This window comes from Chenopodium album, chromosome 22 (genome assembly GCF_948465745.1).
Source record: "Chenopodium album chromosome 22, dcCheAlbu1.1, whole genome shotgun sequence".
Classification (NCBI taxonomy): Eukaryota; Viridiplantae; Streptophyta; class Magnoliopsida; order Caryophyllales; family Amaranthaceae; genus Chenopodium; species Chenopodium album.
Genome location: NC_137855.1, coordinates 7,880,695 through 7,902,528, shown reverse-complemented (window position 1 = coordinate 7,902,528; position 21,834 = coordinate 7,880,695). Strand labels below are relative to the sequence as shown.

At 30.5% G+C, this 21,834-nt stretch overlaps 1 protein-coding gene across 1 annotated transcript; it reads left to right on the top strand.

Moving 5' to 3' along the window:
* Nucleotides 1-52: 52 nt before the first annotated feature.
* Nucleotides 53-631, top strand: LOC145603850 (pectinesterase inhibitor 11-like). The gene has a single exon (XM_081659826.1). It carries the CDS (start codon nt 53-55, stop codon nt 629-631), a length of 579 nt encoding a protein of 192 aa, XP_081515952.1.
* Nucleotides 632-21,834: the final 21,203 nt, after the last annotated feature.

The following is a 21,834-nucleotide window of genomic DNA, read 5'->3' as shown; positions in this document are numbered from 1 at the left end:
AAAAACTACAACAAACTCTTCACATTCATCTCCATACATACAATACAATACAATGGCTCGTCAACTTTTCCTCGTTTCGGCTTTCCTTTTCCTCCTCTCAATTTCTACTACTGCATTTGCAGCCGATTCCCCTAACGTAGCATTCGTCAAAAAGACATGTAACGATGCTACAAACGTCGCACTATGTTTAAACACCCTACTCCCCCAAGCCGGCCGCATCAATAGCCACCCCAAAAAGTCCACAAATCTCGCTATAATGGCCACTATAACCGAGGTTCAAACCGCCTCTAGTAAACTTACACACCAAGCTAAACAACCTAACCTTAGATCTCATGAAATTAGCTCACTCAATGAATGTAGCACCATTATCGCCAACTCGGTCTTGGGATTAAACCAAGCATTGGAGGATAGCAATCACTTGAACGGCGGTGATAAGCAAGAGAAGGAGTCTAAGAGGATGAGCATGATTAACGACGTAAGGAATGTGCTTAATGCTGTTAATCATTGTACAAGTTATGTTCAAGGTTCGCATGCTAGGGATGTGTTGATTAAAAGGGTTCAGGACATTGTTACGCCACTCGATCAGCTTGCTACTAATGCCGTTGATCTCATTCGTCACATGGAGTTTTAAGTAATAATTCTACTAATAGGATTATTATTATTACTTAGATTATTTCGAATTCTACTATTACCATGTTTTTTAGGTTATTTGTTTAATTATTTTTCTATGTACGTTTTTAGTTTGTTATTTAATAATTAGAATTGCATTAATTTGTAGTTCTATTAAACTATGTTCGTTATTCGTTAGAGATTTATTATAATAAAGTTTTTTTTTTTTTGTCAATCGATCTTTTGTGATACATTGTTTGATACTTATCACACGTTGCATGCAGGTGTAAACTAAGTTATTAGCCCTAATAATAAAGTATAACAATAAAAACAATTTATGCAACTTAAAAACAAGTAATCCGTATTTAACTATTATTATTTTGTTTACACAAATTGAATCATGGATATGTCACTGTTTAGATTATCTTCAAGTCGGATGATTTAGGAATAATTTGTCAGTTGATGATAAACTTATTGTTTGTAATTAACTAATTATATCATTAGTATAATTTGAATGAATAATGGATGTGATTATTAAATTTAAACTAACTATGACAATATTAATTATTAAAGTATGATTGTCACTTGTCATTGTGACCAATTACAGTACTTAAAATTATTTGTAGTTTGGCATAAGCACGATACGACATTATAACTTAGTCTTTTACTCTCAAAATTAAAAAGTATAAAATATTTTTAAAAAATTGGCAAAGTAATATGAATAATTGCTGTTGTACAAAATTGACAAAATTACTGAAGTGATCATTTTCAAACCCCACCTAATTAATCATTCATCAATCAATGAAAGTGGAGCAACCATATACTACGATTAACAGTGTAATGTTAGTACAAAGTTTGTAATTTGTGTTCGTGGCCTTTGCTTTTGACCCATCTACGTCTGATCATCCCTGTTCAACAATATAATAATAATATTAATTAAAATTATTAATTATTAGAAATTTTACATTATACGAAAGAAATAGTAGTAATAGGTGTAAAAAGAAAAACAAATAAATGAGGCCATGATGATGTCAAGGTGATATCATAAAAACATACTCATACTAAATTGAATCAAGAATAATTTAGACCTTGTGGTTCAATAGTATATAATCAAGAAACCCTTGCTTGGTAAAAGATTTTGCATCTTTAAGTGTTCATCATAATTTTGCAATTAGTTTCTAGCTTAGCTTGGCAATATCACTACTAATAAATATATCTTAAAACAATCAATTATCAAACAATTAACATAAATTGTCATTAAAAAAAGTTGATCAAGTCAGCTAAGTGAAATAGCCAATAATCGACCATCAATCACCCTAATATTACGAATTACCATGAAAATTGAAGATTAATAAATTATGGGTTTTACTTGGTCGAAAAGCTAAGCATAAGCAAAACTCACACTTAACAAGAAGAAACAATGTTCAAGAAAGTCAAAAAATTATGTAGCATTATCCAATGAGACAATATAAGTCAAATTAAGGAGCACTTAGTAAAATAATTGAGCAATTAGTGAAAGTGTGTGGGAACCATGCCCAACAAACACAAAAGAATTTGAAAGAATGAAACCAAAGGATGAAAAGTGACCTAAAAACAAAGTTTAATATATATAGTGCATTTGTAGTGGTGATCGAGGGGTTACTAATAGGTCCTCCAAGGTTGACTTTTTAAGGTCTCGTGATGCCGAAACATAAGCCATAAAATAGGGTTTGCTGGGTTTAACCCATTTTTGGTGGGCCAAATCCTAAGCATAATAGTGTTTCCCACAAACTTGAAATTTGTGTTTACTATGCATCAAATCTCTTTGTTTAAAGTTGATTTTGGCTAATATAATATATAGGACTATTCACATTAATTTTTTGAAAGAAAGAAAACATTTCATAAAAAAGAGTTCAAATACAGTCTTCACTAACACTAAATCCTAATACAGTCTATACATGTGATAAAATTTTTAAAATTTCTACGATAATCATTTAAAATGACACATATAAGAACATATTAGGTATTTTATGTAAATATCTACCTTATCAAGAGTTGACTTATAGAATAGCGAACATTCATTAGTTAAGTTGTAAACTATGTTGGACTAATGTATTCTTTCTCTTTCTTGATATAGAAGGTGATTTCATATTGAGTAACGAAAAAATAATACAAAATATTTGTCTATTTTTATTAAATTTGAAATAAAGAGACACGCTAATATATACCGAGTATATGTAATATTCATATTTCTCTATGGAGACTTCTTAACTACTCGAGTTTAGTTTTTTGAAAGTTACTACAGGTTTGATTTTGGGACATGGTAATATTTTAAAATTGTTATAAAGTTTATCAATCTAATTCAAGGATATCTAACATTGGCTACATATATTTTGAAATCAATTAAAAACCTCCATCCCACTTTGTTATATACTATGTACTTTGTATACATATAAGAAAATCGACATTGCTTTCTACTCTGATAAATATGCTATTAGTAACTAATTATATATCTTAAGTCTACACACCAATGCCTTGCACAAAATTATGCATTCTAGATAAAGCAAAGTTTATAATAAAAAATATAAAAAAAAAAATTTAACAAAAAAAAAGTTGTTAATAACCCTTTCAAGGATTAGACTAGGCATTACTGTATCACTTTTAAAAAAGAAGGTTCTATCTTCTCCTTCTTACCTTACCTATTGTCTTAGGAGCAAGGGTCAACTTACCGACAATATAGTCTAGGTGTTTTTTTTTTTTTTTAATTTAGAATAATTACCTCCATATCAACCTAGAACAAGCTTGATATTGTTTAATAACGATGATTTATTGGAGGTTTGATCTACATTGTTAACAAGCTAGGTAATGAGAAGCCAAAATATACAAATTTTTACGTTAACGTTATTCAGATTTAGTTGTCACGTTGTTAATTATTTCAAATTATTCTATAAATCTAAATATAGACTATCCTAAACAAGCAGTATGTATACCTTTTGAACTCCTAGTTAAACCATGAAAAATACTCAATTTAATGTTAAGTAATAACTAATAAATTAAGCTGTGAAAAGTACAATATATGACCTATAAATTCGGACAAAGGGAGTAAGAAATTATACCTGTTATGTAACGGATCAGGACCAGTAGGAACAACTCTTTTACTATTTCCTACAAAACCTTCAAAATCAGATGAAGTAGTATTACTACTACAACGACTCTTGAAGTTTTTTTTGTCAACGTTAATCTCATCATTTGACACTCTTTCTTCTTGTTGTGGTTCTTTCTGATGAGTAGCATGATCTACTACTACTGCTGATCTCTCCATAAGTTGATATCTACCACCACGGCTTCCCAATACTTGTGTATGCAAACATGAAGTGATGCTGGCCAAGATCAATAACATGCACAAAACTCGACGATGGTGTAGATGAACAAGCATTATATTGTGCTATTGTGAGGAAGAATAGAAGGGAAAATGGGTTGCCTAAAGGAGGGAAGTTATGAATGAAGTAAAATATGGGAAAAAAATTGTGTGAAGAAAGTTAGAAGAAGGTAAGAATAGGTCAAAAATATTCTACTAGACGAAGTATTATATTTATAACAAAGTGTTTGAACATTTTGGGCGGTTAAGAATTGGAGTTATGACTTGAGACTTGCACAAATAATATTGGCCTAAAAGTCAAATCGGCTGTTTGTTGTTAAAAAGTATGCTATCAAGGCATTAGTGTGTGTGTGTTTTTATAGGAAGTGAGCTAACTAGCTAAGGAACATAGCTCCGAATTTCACTCTAAGTATACTAAGCTCTTTTATTTAGAGAAACTGCACTAAGTGCCTGTTCACATTTATTGAATTGAGCAGAATTAAGGTTTATAAGAGTTTTTTTTTTTTACAGTTTTTATAAGTTAAGGAAACATTAGGTATGAGTTTTACTCATTGTTACATTTCATGACAATATGAAATGGCCCTGGGCAACCCGAACAAGGAGGAGAAGAGTTTGGTCCACAAACAAGGCTTAGGAGCTTCCATACTAAAACCAATTGGCAATAGTAGGAGGTACTCCTCTACCTTGTAAAGTGGAACATTATTCACTTTATTTCTCCAATCTGGGACACTCACAAGTGGGCTACAATGGGTTTCAATACTCATTCCAATTTCATACTTAAAATCTACTAATTAAACGCCCCCAAAGAGACTTAAAGATGAACACAAAATTAAATTGTAAATAAAAAAAACTGAGCTGAGCTGAATTGAATTGAACCAAACTGATTGAAGCTAAGCTAAACTGAACTGAATAGAGCTGAAATGAATATTTTATGAGAGAAGGAAATTAGGAACTGAACTGATTGGAGCTGAACTGAATTGAACTGAACTTAATAGAATTAAAATTCGTCTAAAGTGAACATGCCCGAAGTATTTTTTTTAATCATTACAAAGAATACAAACTATTGACTTGGTAGTGCCTACCTCAACTAGTATGCCATTATAGTTTTTGTTCATGCAATATATGATGAACAGGTAAATATATACTACCTCCGTTTTATTTAGTTGACACGTTTTGACTTTAGCACTATTCACACACCTCCCTTTGACCGTGTTTTGTGCTTTATACGTAATGAAAAATATAGTCATCATGTGGGATCTTGTTAGATTCGTCACGTTATATACTTTCAAATTATCAACTTTTCATAATTTTTGCTAGCTTATCGATAATTAAAGATATTAATGATTGAATAAGTGCATTAACAAACGTGACTAAAGAAATGTGTCAACTAAAAAGAAACGGAGGAAGTACATATTTTTATTTGAATTGTATGAGTGTACATTATAAATGTAAAGTATTTTGTAAAAGAAAAAATTATAAATTACCCAACCTGCATGACAAGTTAATAAGTTTATTGTTAAAAATCTGTTTTTTGTTTTATATATAATAATTTAAGGCCATAAGATAAAATCATAAAATACATAGTCGTTCCTGTTTTTCTCCTCTTTTCTCTCTTCTCCTCTCTATTTTTATGCCACACCCGATCAAGGTATGTTTTTTTTTTAAAAAAAAAAAAATTTCACGGATTAATTTAATCTTATTTTTTCTTTCATTTCGAATTTAAATTTCTTTGTAAAAAAAAAAGATATATATATATATATATATATATATATATATATATATATATATATATATATATATATATATATATATATATATAACGAACATCTCTTTCAACCCAAACCCTAAATTTGAAAATTTTCAATTTTTCTCCCAAATTCTGAAAACAAGAAATCCAATGAAGAATACCCAAATTCTAAAAAGCCAATTCAATTGAATATATTCTGGTTTTTCTCTGCCTTCTACATATTATACTTTGTTTTATGGAACAAATCGTATTAAAGATAGGATTCCTAATAAATTCTACAATAATCTATACATTCATGGCTTATGAAGGTCATTTCCATTAAATATTTAAATTTTAATTTATGTTTTTAATCATTTTTTTATTATTATTGTTTTTATTGCTATTTAAATCTTTGAATTTTAAATTTTCTTTTTTTCGGTTAGATTTATTGTTTAACAGATTAAATGAAGGTTCCTATGGAGGATTACATAGTGGATTTTGCCCATTTACCGGAGACATCATCTTTATGGAAATCGAAATACGAGAAACATGGTCAAAATGTCGATCTTTTAATGAAATATTATTTCGAAAAAAATTACCACAATTCACGTAATTTGTTAATTTATGAATAATTTTATATATAAATTGTATTAAAAAGCTTTCAAATTCATGTGCTTGAAAAGTAATAAGTATAACCAAAAGAATTATAAATATTGCAAAAAAATAATTTAAAGAAAAGAAGAAATTGGTTTGTGGATAAAATCATTTGTTATAATATTTTCCAATTTTTTAAGTAAATACATTTTTAGTATTATTAGTACAAAAATCACTAAAATAATGTAAGCCATAATATTTCTTAATTTCTTTCGTTCGTTCCAACCATAAGCTTAACAATGGAATTTTTTTTTTCGAAAACCATAACCAATATAACAAACATTAACGGTATTTTCCTGAAAAACACTAGCATGATAAACACAACATTTTTTTAATATAAAAAAGGTATAAATCCAATGCTTAACGGAATAAAAGATCTTCTTAGGATCCGTTCACATAAACTGAACTGATTAGAGCTGAACTGAACTGATTAGAACTGAACTGAACTGATTAGAACTGAACTGAACTGAATTGAGCTGAAGTGAATATTTTATGAGAGAAGGAAATTAGGAGCTGAACTGAACTGATTAGAGCTGAACTGAACTGATTGGAGCTTTATATATTTGCTTCTTCGTTTTTCCAATTGTTCATTAATTCCTTAAAATGTTTGATGGATTGTGAGGTTAATGGTCGAAATTTTATGTTATTCTACTTTTGGTTGCAGTTTATAAGTATTTACTTTTTCCGATTAACTATCGAAATTACGATAGAATCGAAATTCATAGGAATATTAAGCTTGCCTATTATGAGTTTTTGTGGGGCGGAATTTAATAGGATTCGAGGATTGTGTATTGGAAAGCCAGTTCCAGACTACGGATATTTCAAGTTTGTGATGGCAGCTTCAGTTTGCACTACATATTCTATGTACCGATTCGAATCAACAACTCATATTTTGATTGTTCTATCGACTTGTGTTATCCTCACTTTTTTATATGGCTATTATTTCAACGCTAGTAATGAACACGCCGAAGATCCCCTAGGAGATCAAAGTGTACCATCAACTTTCTTTAGAGATTCAATGATGTCTTTTTTTAGCTATGGTGATAGATCAAGTTACCCTAGCCCTAACTAGAAAATTATCCAAAATTTATAATACGTATAATTTATAGTTGTTCATATGTACTTCTTCGCATATGATTAGGGTTATTCAAACTTATAACTTTATTAATAACTACTTGAATCCTATGTGTTGCACGGCTTAAATAGATATTATTTGTTTTAAATAGTTGTCAATATTCTGTATTTGAAAAAGGTGAATATTTTTTAATTTGAAGAATATATGTGACTAATATAAGTGCAAGGGTCAACTTGATCTATCACCATATATAGATAGTGGTGAATGGCTTAAAGATAAACTGGACATCCAAAGCCACATTGTGAATTTTTTCTCGAATTGCTTCACCTTTAATCGTAGAGATGAAATTCCAATTGATTTCATAGCCTTTCTACAGATCAGATATGATGAAGCAAGGCGAGCTATATGGGATGCAATTGAGAATGAAGGAAAGCAAAAGCCATACAAAATTGCAGCCAACATTTCGTGGATAGCACCTCAATATGGGTGGTTTGTGTTGAATTGCGATGGCGCCGCTAAAGGCTGCCCAGGCCCAGCAGGATGTGGAGCAATCATCAGGGACTATGCTGGTAGATTTGTGACAGCATTTGCAACAAGTTTTGGTTACTGCTCTGCTTTTAGAGCAGAGGTTGAATTGACTGCCAGATTGACAAGCTTGAAATTCAGATGGATAACATTGCATGTGTTCAAGCTATCAACAGGGAACAGGTACCAAGAGGCGAAAATATACATGACATTACTTATTGCAAGAAGCTAATGGAAGCTACTAATTGGGAAGTGAAGCTACTTCATGTATATCGTGAAGGGAATAGAGCGGCGGATTGGTTGGCCAACCGCGGAGTAATTCAAGACTCTCAACTGGTTTATTTTAGTGATATCCCGGTAGACCTTAATCGTATCTTAGAGGAAGATGTAAGAGGTGTGGCCTTGCCACGGCTCATTCCTCCTTAGGTAGTTTTGTTTTAGTTTTTTAGTTTGTAGTTTGCTTTGTTTCCTCTGTTTGTCTTTGCTATTTGCTTTGGTATTTGCTACCTCATTGGAATTAAAAAAAAAAAAAAAAAAACATATATAGCTAGAAAGAATTTATGTGACTAATATAAGTGCAAGGGTCAACTTGATCCATCACCATAGTTTCACTATACTAGTCACATATATTCTTCAAATATATTTTTTAATTTGAAGAATATATGTGACTAGTATAGTGAAACCATATAAGTGCAACTAAAATTTATAAAAAAAGAAAGTTAAACTTACTCATATTTGCGAATTAATTGATATGCTCCTGTTACCACCATTGCAAAACTCAGAGAAAATAGTGACCAATTTTTCTAAAAATTCAAAAACAACAATGTAGCTCTTGCAAACCAAAAAATTCTTAAATGAACCTGGTTCACACTAATTTATTGTAGACCACTACATTAGTAAAATTATGGTTGTTTTATTAATTAAAAAAAAAAAAGGGTCACTATAATTTAAAAATAAAAAAAAAATAAAAAAAAGTCACTTTGTTGAAATAAAAGTCATTTTGGTAATATATAGGCTATAAGAGGTTAATTTTTTAATGAAAATTTTATATACTGGTCAATATAAATAATAAAGGTCACTATGTTAAAATTAGGGTCATAGCATGCATCGTATTTCAAATTCACAATAATATTAAGGAAAATTTATAATTATTAATCCTAACTTTTGGTGATCCTAACTATCGATTATTTTTAGATAATCCCAACTTTGGAGTGCATTTTCTTTCATAAGCCAAATCCGGTCAACGAAAGCCAAACACCTGTTATACCAGGTTATTGGACACGTGTCAACACTTAATTTGTCCAAAAAAAATCAAAGTTTAAAAAAATAAAATCAAAAATGAAAAAAATAAATAAATAAATAATCCTCCCTTAGCACCACCAAGAATCCAACCACCTTCATCCCACGCAGCCCCACCACCTCCTTTCTAGCAGCCACCGAAAACCACCATCTCCCTAGCTCCTGAACCGCACCGAAAACCACCGAAATTTCGCGAAACCACTCGCTGCCACACTGTCTTCCCTCCAAACCCTTCCCCTTCCCCCACTATCACAGCCAAACCGCTGCCTATCCCCCACCTCTTCCGTCGTTGTATTCCCCCCTCCAGGAAACCGCTTCCTATTCCCCCACGCAACCACTGAAAGCTCAATTTCCCAGCCACCGAAACCCCAAAATCGCAGCCATCGAAACCCCAAATCGCAAATTCGAGGGAGTTTCGCAAATTCAGGGGTGGGTTAGGTGTTTTCGAGAGTAAGGGAGGTGGTTTTAAGGGGTTTTGAGTGGAGGAAGAGGTTTCAAGTGTTTTCGAGTGGGGGTTTCGAGTGTCACCAGAAAACGAGAAACAGAGGGATGCTAGGGGGAGGGGGAATCACCGGCGCAATGGGGAAAGGGAATCAGTGGCGAAAGAGGGAGGGGGAATCATATCCGTGGTGAAGGGGGTGGTTGTTGGGATTCTATTGGTGGCCGGAATTGGGAGGGGTTTTGGCTGGGTTATTTTTTATTTTTTATTTTTTTTTTCTAATTTTTTTTACCAATGAAATTGCGACGTGTGGCATTCAAGGGAAAAAAATAATAAAAATAACCTTTTAAACAAGTCACCGGTCATTTGACCTGATACAAGAAGACGCCCCCTAAAGTTGGGATTATTTAAAAATAATCGATAGTTGGGATTAATGAAAGTTTATCGCCCAAAGTCAGGATTAATAATTACAAATTTTCCTAATATTAAACGTAATACAAGTTTTAATAAAGATTACTATGTTCAAAATAAGGTTACTATGTTAAAAATAAGGTTATTATATTAAAAAATAAGGAATAAGGGTCATTATTTTCAATATAATGTCGATTGCGTGTGTATAATTGTTGTGTCCACAATAATATCAAGTCTTTCTGTTTTTTGGATTTTAGTAGGTATGTTATGACAAAAAATCCTTTTTTATCTAAATAAAATAACAAATTTATCATAAATTCTTGTAAATCGGATCTAAAAATGGCTAGAGGAATTTTAGGATCTTTTCAAAGCATGCATATTTGACGGCACAAAATTTCATTAAGTAAACAGATTTCATTGAATTTCAAGTACGTATAAAATATAAAAGAGCACTTCAAAAAAAAAAAAAAAATGCTTTAACAAACAAATGGGAACTTCCTATTCTAACGTATAGAATAATAAATCTAGTAACAACCACTAGTCAAATGTTAGTAGCATGATTGCCATGATATATAGCACCCTAATTTACTGCTGATAATTGCACATGTTACTAACTAATACGAGTAGTAACATCCGATCCATCACTATATATTATTATTATATAATACAAGTATATATATCTTTAAATTCCCTTCATAAAACCAATAAAATTATTTTGAAGTTTTGAGTCAAAATATACATATATATCGGTGGTAATTGATTTTTGTATTGTCTTTGTGGCTCATTCAAACTAAAAATGAAGGCAATGAATCAATGGCGAACTAGAGCACATATAAAAGCTACTGTCCTATTGATTATAGTTTTTGTAACTTTTGTAGGGTGGATATCTTTCTTATCTGGTTACTTAGTGTTTCTTTTAGACGAAAACGAAGACAACCCCGGTATTAAACAAGTCGTTGGTGGCATGAGCTACACACCCCGGTGCGTCATTGCCGGCATCAACTTTCTGCTTTACATAATTGTTTTTATGTTATTCCAGATGTTCAGATATGCCATAAAATGTTTGATGGATTGTGAGGTTAACGGACGAAATTTTATGTTGGTCCACTTTTGGTTGCAGTTCATAAGTCTTTATACTTTTCGATCAGCTACCGAAATGGCGAAAGATTTGAAATTCATTGGAATATTAAGCTTGCCTATTATGAGTTTTTGTGGGGCGGAATTTAATAGGATTCGAGGATTGTGTATTGGAGAGCCAGTTCCAGACTACGGATATTTCAAGTTTGTGATGGCAGCTTCAGTTTGCACTGCATATTATATGTATCGATTCGAATCAACAACTCGTTTATTGGTTGTGCTATTGACTTGTGTTATCCTCACTTTTTTGTATGGCAATTATTTCAACTCTAGTGATGAACACTCCGAAAACACCCTAGGAGATCAAAGTGTACCATCAACTTTCTTTAGGTGTTGGTTGGTTGATATGGGAAGTGAGTTCCCATAGGAAATTATATTTCATGGAAAGTAATTTCCCTTTGCCCAGATATTAGTTTGTTTGGTTGAATATGTAGGAACTTAAATAAATACCCTTAAAATTGATTTCCTATGTTTTACGTATTAGTTTGCTTTATTATATTTTAGTTAACACTATGTTTGGATATAGAGAAATGGAAGGAAGAGAAGAGCTGAGAAAAGGAAGAATGCATCATTTTTTATTTGGGTAGTTGATGCAAGGAGGGAAATGGAAGGGAATTGGAAGGATCTATTTTTCTTCGCCTTTCAATAAACCAAATCTCTCAATTGTTAAAGAGATTTGGATGGAAAATGGAACCTCCCTTCTCCCTCCCCTCACCTCCCATTGTAATCTAAACATAGTGTAAGTGAACAAATTTGAAGAGAGAAAGAAAGAGACTAAATTGTTAGTGCTAATAATGCAAGTAGGCCCCTCAATAATCACGGTGTGACTTACCAAAGGGGCTTGGTAAGTAATTTTTCATGTTTAATGGGAATTGAAACTTCTGCTGGAGTTTCCATTTTTTTCTAATTTAATACTTTCGTGTCAACCATACAACACCCATTTCCTAGAAAATAGAATTTTCCAAGTATTTTACCTCCAACCAAGCTACACCATTGAATCGGTGATTTCTTTCTTGCTATGAAGCTTATGATGATAGATCAAGTTACCCTAATCTTTACGGAAAAGTTATCCAAAATTTGTACTATTTACAATTTATTGTTGTTAATATGTACCACGTATAGATTAGAGTTATTCAAACATGCTTACATGCATATAACTCTATTAATAATATTGTCATCGGTTTAATGTATGTTCTCTTCTAAAAACAACTCCCATGATTAATTGATTTGATTAATATCTATTAATAAAATATTATTAAAGGAGACTACGGAGTACGAGTTTTTTTTATTGTACCTAAAGTTTGATGTACAATTATGTAAAATTAATACTCCGTTTTTTTTTTTTTTTTTTGGAGTACTCTGATTTATTTGATATATTTTGGGAATAACTTATACTTCGTAGTTGGTATTCCTTTACTTTACTCAACAAGCCTATATAATCTTGTTAACCCTTTTATCACACAAAATTTACACGTTTTCATGCTTTCAAAATTTATCCCACGGAAAATATATGATTTGTAACCAGTACCATGTGCATGAATACAAGATAACAAAATAAACTACATATAATAGTAAAATAAACAAGTCAAAGGTTACATGAAGCTTTAATGAAGTCTGATTGAAAAATAAAACTAGCAAGCAATTAAAGTAGGTCAGTCATACAAATTAAAGTACGGAGTAATAATTTAAATTACACAGCCATAACACTTAACTAATACGAGTAGAGTATATTACATAAGGAATTAGGGAGTACATCAATCTCATTTAGAAACTCCTCCTTGGCCTTGGTGTTGACGATCGTTGACCTTGCTCCAAGTCAAACGGCCTAGAACGTTGAAAATTGCCTGGTATTGCTGTTGTAAATGCTTCTCCTTCTCCTTGAATTTCTTGCTCTTGTTGGTGAGACATCTACATAAATAATAAATCAAGACCATATTAATTATATAAACTTAGTAGCAGATTGGCATGCAACTTCGAATCAAATGGGGTTTAAACTAGTCATTAATCTACTAATTTCATATAGTAATTGATAGAGTATAAAACATATTCCTGGGCCTCAACCATCAGGTTAAGCTTACAACTTACAACTTAAGCTTAACCTAGTCATTAATCTACTGACTTACAACTTTTTTTTTTTGAGGGATAGTAATCGACTTAAACTAGTCATTAACAAGGTCATGAATATGCACGCGGCTTATACTTTTACGATCAAGTAAACATTTAGATAAGGTAATAGTTTGGTCGAATGCGTTGTCTTCTTACAAAAAGCTAATTAATTGCATGATTTGCAACAGATCACACACTTAATTTAAAGAAGATTAGAATTCAATAGTAATAATAACAATAAATTTTTTTTTTTGACAAGAATAATAATTATTATAACAATAATAATGATACTGCAATGCAAATATTTATCATCATTCATCAACCTAAATCAGATTTCATAAACCGGCTACTCATTTTGTACAAAAAACAAAAAAACCAGCCACTTTATAATAAATAAAATCCTCTTGAAAAAAAAATATATATAATAACTAAATGGATTTTGTAAGAAAACGCAAATCATGTATAGTATTTTTTGCTAGTCCAGTAACTTCCCAAATACAAAAAATTATCAAGTACTATACTAAAATATTAAGTTAATCAACCAAGCGTTATATTACCTGCTGAGTTGAGAAAAAACTTGTCTCCGAACTCCTTGTCGATCTTGCTCGTGGAGAATTTACATGCTCTTGTGGGTCGATTATCTAAAGATAAACATTACAAAGTCATAAACCTTAAACAAAAAAATAATAGAGAAAAAAAAAAAGATGTGGTGTTATAGTTAATTACCGGTTGATCAACGACACCTTCAACTTCATCAACACCATAATATTCTTCCAAATGCATATAGTTTTCATGGTGTTTGAGCAACAAAAAATTCCGAGACTCCGGGTTAATAGAAGAGGCCGGTATTACTTCATAAAATATATTACCGCTTACATTACCAATTTTATTTATATGATAAAACTCATTCTCATGAATTCCGTTGGTTTTTCTTTGATCAATTTCTTGTTGGGTCAAACGTTTGAATGTTACTTTACTAATATTTTCTGTCCTACACCTAAAACGAATTATTTCTTTTCTAGGATCATCATAAGTTAATTTTGCAAAATAGTAGTATAATAGTAAAATAACAAAAAATGCTACTAAGGTGAAATAATCACTCACTCCAGTTGGTTCACATTGAACCAAATTTGTAAAAATACTAAAAACCGCAGATGATGTACAAGCAAACAATCCAAAATCAGTTTTTGATTGCAAGCTTACGTGAACACAAAAACCCCAGCACATAAGCTAGCATAAATCCTATAAAATAACTTTCTAGTTCATGTGCTTTAAAAGCACTAGGTATAACTGAAAGAATTATAGAGATTGCAAATAGACTTGTTTGAAGAAGAGGAGTAATTGGTTTCGTAATAAAATCATTTATCATAATATTTTTAAACTTTTTAACTAAAACGATTTCTAGTAGTAGTAAAAAGCCACCAAACAACGCAAGCACTAATATAAATACTTTAATGTCTTTTGAATCATTTATAAGCTTAACAAGAGAGTTTTTTTTCGAGAACCAAAGCCAAACATAACATACCTCTACTGGATTTTTTCTCGAAGATCTTAAAACGACAAACAACACGGTGATCACAATAGAAATCATCAAAAATACCACACTTAACCATAAGAAGAATACTCTCAATGCCCAGGAATTTGTTAATATTGTGTTTTTGGCTTTTGTAGCCCACTCTTTGAGTACTAAAAGAACCATATTTTGTAAGATGATAGTGATTTGAATAATAAGATGAGAATGAGGAAAAAGAGAAGAACAAAAACAAGAAAAAGAAGTTTGAATAAGAAGATGAGAATGAGGAAAAAGAGAAGAACAAAAACAAGTAAAGAAGTTTGAATAAGAAGATGAGAATGAGGAGTAAAGAAGAACAGAAGAAAATTGAAGGAATTATATTTGATAGTACTTTGTATTAAATGTTGGGTACCATACACCCTGAGACTTTTATTTCGTAAGTTAGATGGTATTCTATACGTTGTGATTGTGTAAACAAATACGATCAGTTTGTATTTCGTATATGGGTAGGTATTGTGATCGAGTTTGTGACAAGTGGCAACATTTGACCTTCGGTGAACTTTGTATTGTACCATGGCTTTATAAAAAGAAGTTTGTATTGTAATTATTGATATACAATCTTAAGTGTAGGTCGTCATGAAGCAACCTTGAATCATAATTTTTTTTAAATGAGGATTTAATTTATCTTATACTTTTTTTTAGAAACAAAGCCTACAAGGTTTACTCATTCATTAGTAGGAAGATCATAGTCCAAAATAGGAACAATACAATCGGGAAAATCTGACAACCATACTCGATCTACTACCTGGCACCCACGGCTAGCAATAAGCTAATTCGTGCGTGACCTTATTACATTCCCTATTAACGAAACTCCAAGAAACAAACTCAAAAACTTGAATTACATGATAAATGTCATCAAAAATTAAGTTTAGACTACTACTCGTATTTTAAAGAGGATTAAATTTATCTTATACTTGTATAGTTGTATACAATTAAATTTGGACAAAAGTTCAACAATTCAATTCTTAGGCTCTTAGACAACACGCAAACCATTTACTAGACTTAGACAGTAAGACAGCCAAAGATTAGAAAAATGGATTTTGATTTTATAGTGGTGCATTTAATTTATTCACTACTTCATATAAAGTTTTACTTTCATTAACTTTACATTTGTTCCAATGGAGGCAGACCATCCTCAAAATATCAACTGTCTATTGAGTCATAGCTCATAGACCCATAGCCTTATTAAGTATGATTGTACGGAGTATTTGATATCTACCAATGTCAACTTTAAGTAAAGATAATATTACAATCTCAACTCCCATTGTCAATCTCTCAAAAAAAAATAATTTATTTATTTATGCATGCATGTATTATTAATAGATAGCTGCCTTTATAATGTCTTCTTTGATGATCAAAACTATGATAATTTTCTACAATTATGTAATGTGAATCTGTGATGAAGGTAGTTTTTAAAAAGGAAATTTGCGAGTTTGCGACACTGTGAATGGTTTCCTAGTTTCCAACTTGGTACAATTAAAAGAAATGAAATTAATACTCCGTATGAAGTATTGTTTTAATTTCTTGTGCGTATCCATCTATTCGTTGTTTAATTCTTGTAACAAAAGATTGAGTAGTCTTACGACTTGTCAATGTTCTTTTATTTTTGGGTTGTATATTATTGTTTCATTTGTCAAACATGATGATAAAAAATAAACTATAATCTCATACAATACAATTAGTCACTTTCGACACCCCTTTGCGGCTTTACCTATCAAAAAAAAAATACCATTAAACACATTGACCAAATTATCATTTGAACAAATTATAACACTAGTGTAAGTGAACGAATAGTATGGAGGGTTACTACGTACTAAATTACTATAATACGGAGTAATCAAGTTTCAATCTTACTACTAAATTAGTATGGAGTAATCAAATTTCAATCATGACCGTAACCATTTTCATCCTCAATCAATATAATTGTTGGCTAAGAGTCTAAGAGACTAAGACCATCACACATGACATGCATACTAGTAGTATTTGATATTAAATTTTAGGTCTATATCATATCACCCTAAGACTTTAATTAAATAAGTTAAATGGTTTGCCTCGAAAAAAAAAAAAAAAAAAAAAATAATAATAATAATAATAGATGGTATTCTATCCGTTGTAATAGTTTAAACAAATTCCAATCTTTCATGATGGGTGAACTTTGTAATATTATCTTTACTTAAGTTGACATTAAAAAAAGAATGTACTGTATATACAATCTTAAGTGTAGGCATGAAGCCATGAAGTAACCTTGAATAATATGGAGTAATATTTTTTATATATATAAAATAAAAAAAATAAAAAATTAAAAAAAAAATACTAATATAAAAAAGAACTAAATTTATCTTAATTATACTTGTATAGTTGTATTACTTGTATCAGTTGTATATAATTAAATATGGACAAAGGTTCAACAACTAAATTTCTAGGTTTAGACAACACGCAAACCATTTCCTAGACTAGACAGCCAAAGATTAAGGAAATGGATTCTGAATTTATAGTGGTGCATTTATTCTACTTCATAGTTCATACAGTATAAGATTTTACTTTCATTAATTGTACATTTGTTCCAATGGACTAATGGAGGCAGACCTTCTTGAAAATAACAACTTTGTAATTGGTCCATTGAGTCATAGTATGATTGTATAGAGTATTTGATTTTTACCAATGTCAACTTTAAGTAAAGACATTATAATCTCAACTCCCATTTTCAAAACATGCATAAACAATCTAGCTAGCTGCCTAGCTTTACAATGCCTTGTTTGATCAAAACTATGACAATCTTCTACAAAATATATATACTGGGATTAAATAAGGCTGCATATATAAACGAAATTTGCGACACCGTGAGTGATTTCCTAGTTTAATTTCCTACTTGATACGAAAGAAATAAATTAAATACACATTTATTCGTTATTTTATTCCTTTAACAAAAAATTGAGTTGTCTTTTGACTTGTCAATATTCTTTGGTGCGCTGTATATTATTCTTCCATTTGTCAAACAAGCTGATAAAAATTATATTTACCTATAATAATTCCACACAATATATACAACTAATCACTTCTGACAGCCCTTCACTCATCAAATCAATAATACTCCCTCCGTCCCCAAATGATAGTCCCTTATGGCTTATTTTTAGTCCCAAAATGATAGTCCCATTTGCCTTTTTCAAGTACCATTATTATCAATTTTTTATCAAAATTCTCTCTAATTACAACAATATTTGTGCAAATTTATCTTTCCTATATAAATTTTGTTTTCCAATGTACTTTTATTACTTTCTCTCTCTACTATTTTACATACCCAATGTAAATTTATCTTTCCAATGTAAATTTACTACTTTTATTTAAGTTTCTTAATTCCCGTGATTTTTGCCCATAAGGGACTATCATTTGGGGACGGAGGTAGTACCACATAAAACACATTGAACAAAACTATCATTTGACAAAAAGTTTAAGTGAATGAATGTGTTGTTATGGACACAAAAATTAGCGCACTATATTAAATAAATAAATAAAATAAAATGCAGGCAACCTTATTACCTCATACTCTAATTAAGGAAGACCCATAAGTCAGTTTAAATTAATACTCTAATCTACGTATATAAATCTCGTTTAGTGCTCCTATGATTTTGTTTAGAAAATTTAGGGTATGGTTATTGCGTGCTAAAGCTTTAGTATGTTGAAATAAGTTATGCTGTGTTGGAAATCAATTTTCGAGACGTTGGGATTGAATAATCATCTGCAAAGACACCATGAATCAAAAAAGAAGTCTGGAACACTTTCTTAAATTACAAATGTCAGGATATATGAACACGAAACACCTACCCCAGAACAAGATTAAATAAATAAACGTTTTTTTGTTAAAAAAAATATATAATAATAAAAAAAAGAATATAACGTCTTTACTTAAAGTTGACATGTTTTGTTTATGCATGTTTTGAAAATTTGTAGACATCTAGATTAAAATTTTCTCAATACAATAGACCTGGTTATTACCGCGTATGGCGCGTAACAGGGGTGAAGCCAAGAATTGAAATATGGGGAGGTCGAGATTTATTAAGTAAAATATTATTGTATTTTCTAGCGGTATTTGCGATATTATAAATTAGATTTCACTATATTTTATAAAGCAACATAAAATAATTAACATTACAACCTATGAGGTCTTGCCATATTGGTTAAAGTGAAGGATTTGTGTACAATATAAGAGTATAGGCTTGATTTCCTCTTATGTCCTTCCCATTTATATTTTGTATTGTTCTTGTGGCTCATTTGCACAAAAATTAATAAAATAAATAAAAGAATAATTTTTTTAAAAAAATTGTAAGTTATGCGATTTAGGAAAAATAATAAAAGAAAGTTTGTATCAAAATAATTGATAAACAAATAAAAAGAAAGATTGAAGGGTTAAACGAAATATACTAGTATGCTTGTAAAAATAAATAGTAATGCTTGTAAAAAGAAAAATAGTAATACTTGTAAAAAGAAAAATAGTAGTACAAGTTTCAAGTAGTGTCTAAAATTAAAAAGTAAAAGATTATAGTAAAAAAAAAAAAAAAAAAAAAAAAAAAGTAAAAGGATAATTTAAAAAAAAAAAAAAAAAAAAAGGAAGTAACACCCTCCCTCAAGAATCAAACACCAGACGTCCTGACTTGCTTTAGAAGTTGATAGTAGCCACTTTAACCATCAAGCTATACATTACAAAGCTAGATATAAGTCAGTATATCATATATCTAAGGGGATCACCCTTCAAAACAAAAAGGCCGCCAGTTGGGCCACAGGGGCCGGGCCTCCACCAGCCCCCCTGGCTCCGCCCTTGCCGCGTAACGTATTGTGACTTTGAGACATCTAGATTAAAATTTTCTCCATTCAATGACTTTGTAACGGTGAGTTACCAAAAAAAAAAAAAGATGATGATTTGCGAAGCCACCTTGGCGTTAATGGCCTATAGTCCGTCGTAACCTCGATACTAAAGGTGTCATTTAGTTGGACTTAATGTCTGAGGTTATTGTAAATTTGTAGACATCTAGATTAAAATTTTCTCCCAAATTTAAATGTCTTATGATTGAATTATACAAATGTTTAATTCATTAATTAGTCTCGTTATAAAATTAACAAGCTAAATAAATGTTAGCTAGCTTAGTTAACCCAATTCCCTAGTTATTTTCATTAATCTTAATCCAATTTTCTTAGTTAACTCTTTTTCCGGCCTAATCCTTAGCCCGATAGTCTCAACATGGACACTCTTGTACTTTTTTGGCCATATCTCAAAATATACGAATGATTTTAAAAATATAGACTTTCTTAAGTAGCTTTTCATACAATATACTACGTACTTATATCCCAGAAATACTTGCGTGGACCTGGTTCACAATAATATTATTGTAGACCCGAGGTTTATACACACGGAACTGACATTATATTGAAAATAGTGACCCTTATTTTTAACATAGTAACCTTATTTTTAACATAGTAACTTTTATTAAAAGTTGTATAACGTTTAATACTATTGTGAACTTGAAGTACGACATTATAACCCTAATTTGAACATAGTCACCTTTTCCTATTTATATTGACCTTATAAAATATTTCATTGAAAAAATTAACCTCTTATAGCCTATATATTACCAAAATGACTTTTATTTTCAACATAGTGACCTTCATTTTATTATAGTGACCTTTTTTTTTATTAATAAAACAATCATAATTTCTCTAATGTTAGTGATCCACAATAAATTAGTGTGAACCAGGTCCATTTAAGAATTTTTACTTATATCCCTTATTCTCTATTTAGAGTTCGATGAAGATCAGATCAAAAGTTATGAGTTCCACAAAAACAAGTTGTGCACTAGCTAGTTTCAGTGCACGGTGCGAATTCTAGGCTTTATCCCCAACTTTGCCAACTTATTGCTTCTGGAATTTTCTACTCGTACCATTTTTTTGCTTTTGCATATTGCATACGAAGTATATACAATTTTAACATATTTATTGGCCAAGTTATGTTGTCTATCAATTTTTATTAAAGTATTTGTTTAAGAAGGAATTCTCTTGTAACACTCTGAAGTAATTTATCTATGAAGTTCTCTTTGCCACTATTTGCTAATTGAAAATATCTATTGCTCTTCAAAGCTTATACAAAGATGATAAGAGTGAGACCTACGGAGTGAATGATAAGGTTTAAGTGCTAATTATGATAAGGTTTAAGTGCGCGTTATGGTAATCATGTCCGATTGTCCGGAGAGCCCTTTCATATGTTGGCAACATCAATGAAGAAAAATATAATGTCCAAATATTTTTAAGATACAAATGTCTGCACAATATTGTTAAGAGTTAAGAAAAAGACAACTAACATTAATGAGTACAAATTAAAAAAAAAAAAAATACATATTTTAAAAGGTATAACTGTCCAAACACTATTCAAACGAGTATAATCATTAATCACACTAAAAAAAACCTTAGAGACAATTAAGAATAATTCATATCATCTCAATATATAGGGACATATAGGTAAACAAATATTCTGAGGATATTTTTGTCCTCACACAATTCATAAGTGTTTTTTCATACATTTTGCCGTAAAAAAAAGGTATGAAAAGGGATTATGGGATTACATTAATTAATTTAATTAAACTAGATCTTTTGAGAATAATCCCTATAGAAAACAAATCTTTTGAGAATAAGGATTGTTTAAGGGATCGAATAAAGCAAAATTATAAGGCATATGACTCGGTTGTGAATAATACTTTATGCAAATAAAAAATAAGAATACTTTGTATTCATCAAGTGGAATGTTTTGTTCCTAATTACTAGCAGAAACTATAGTCTAGAAACAACAAACTTCTCGCTATTTTCCTCAGGAAGAAATATAAAAATAAATTAAAAAAAAAAAAACCTTTTTGATTAAAGCAAAGAAAGGAAAAAAAAA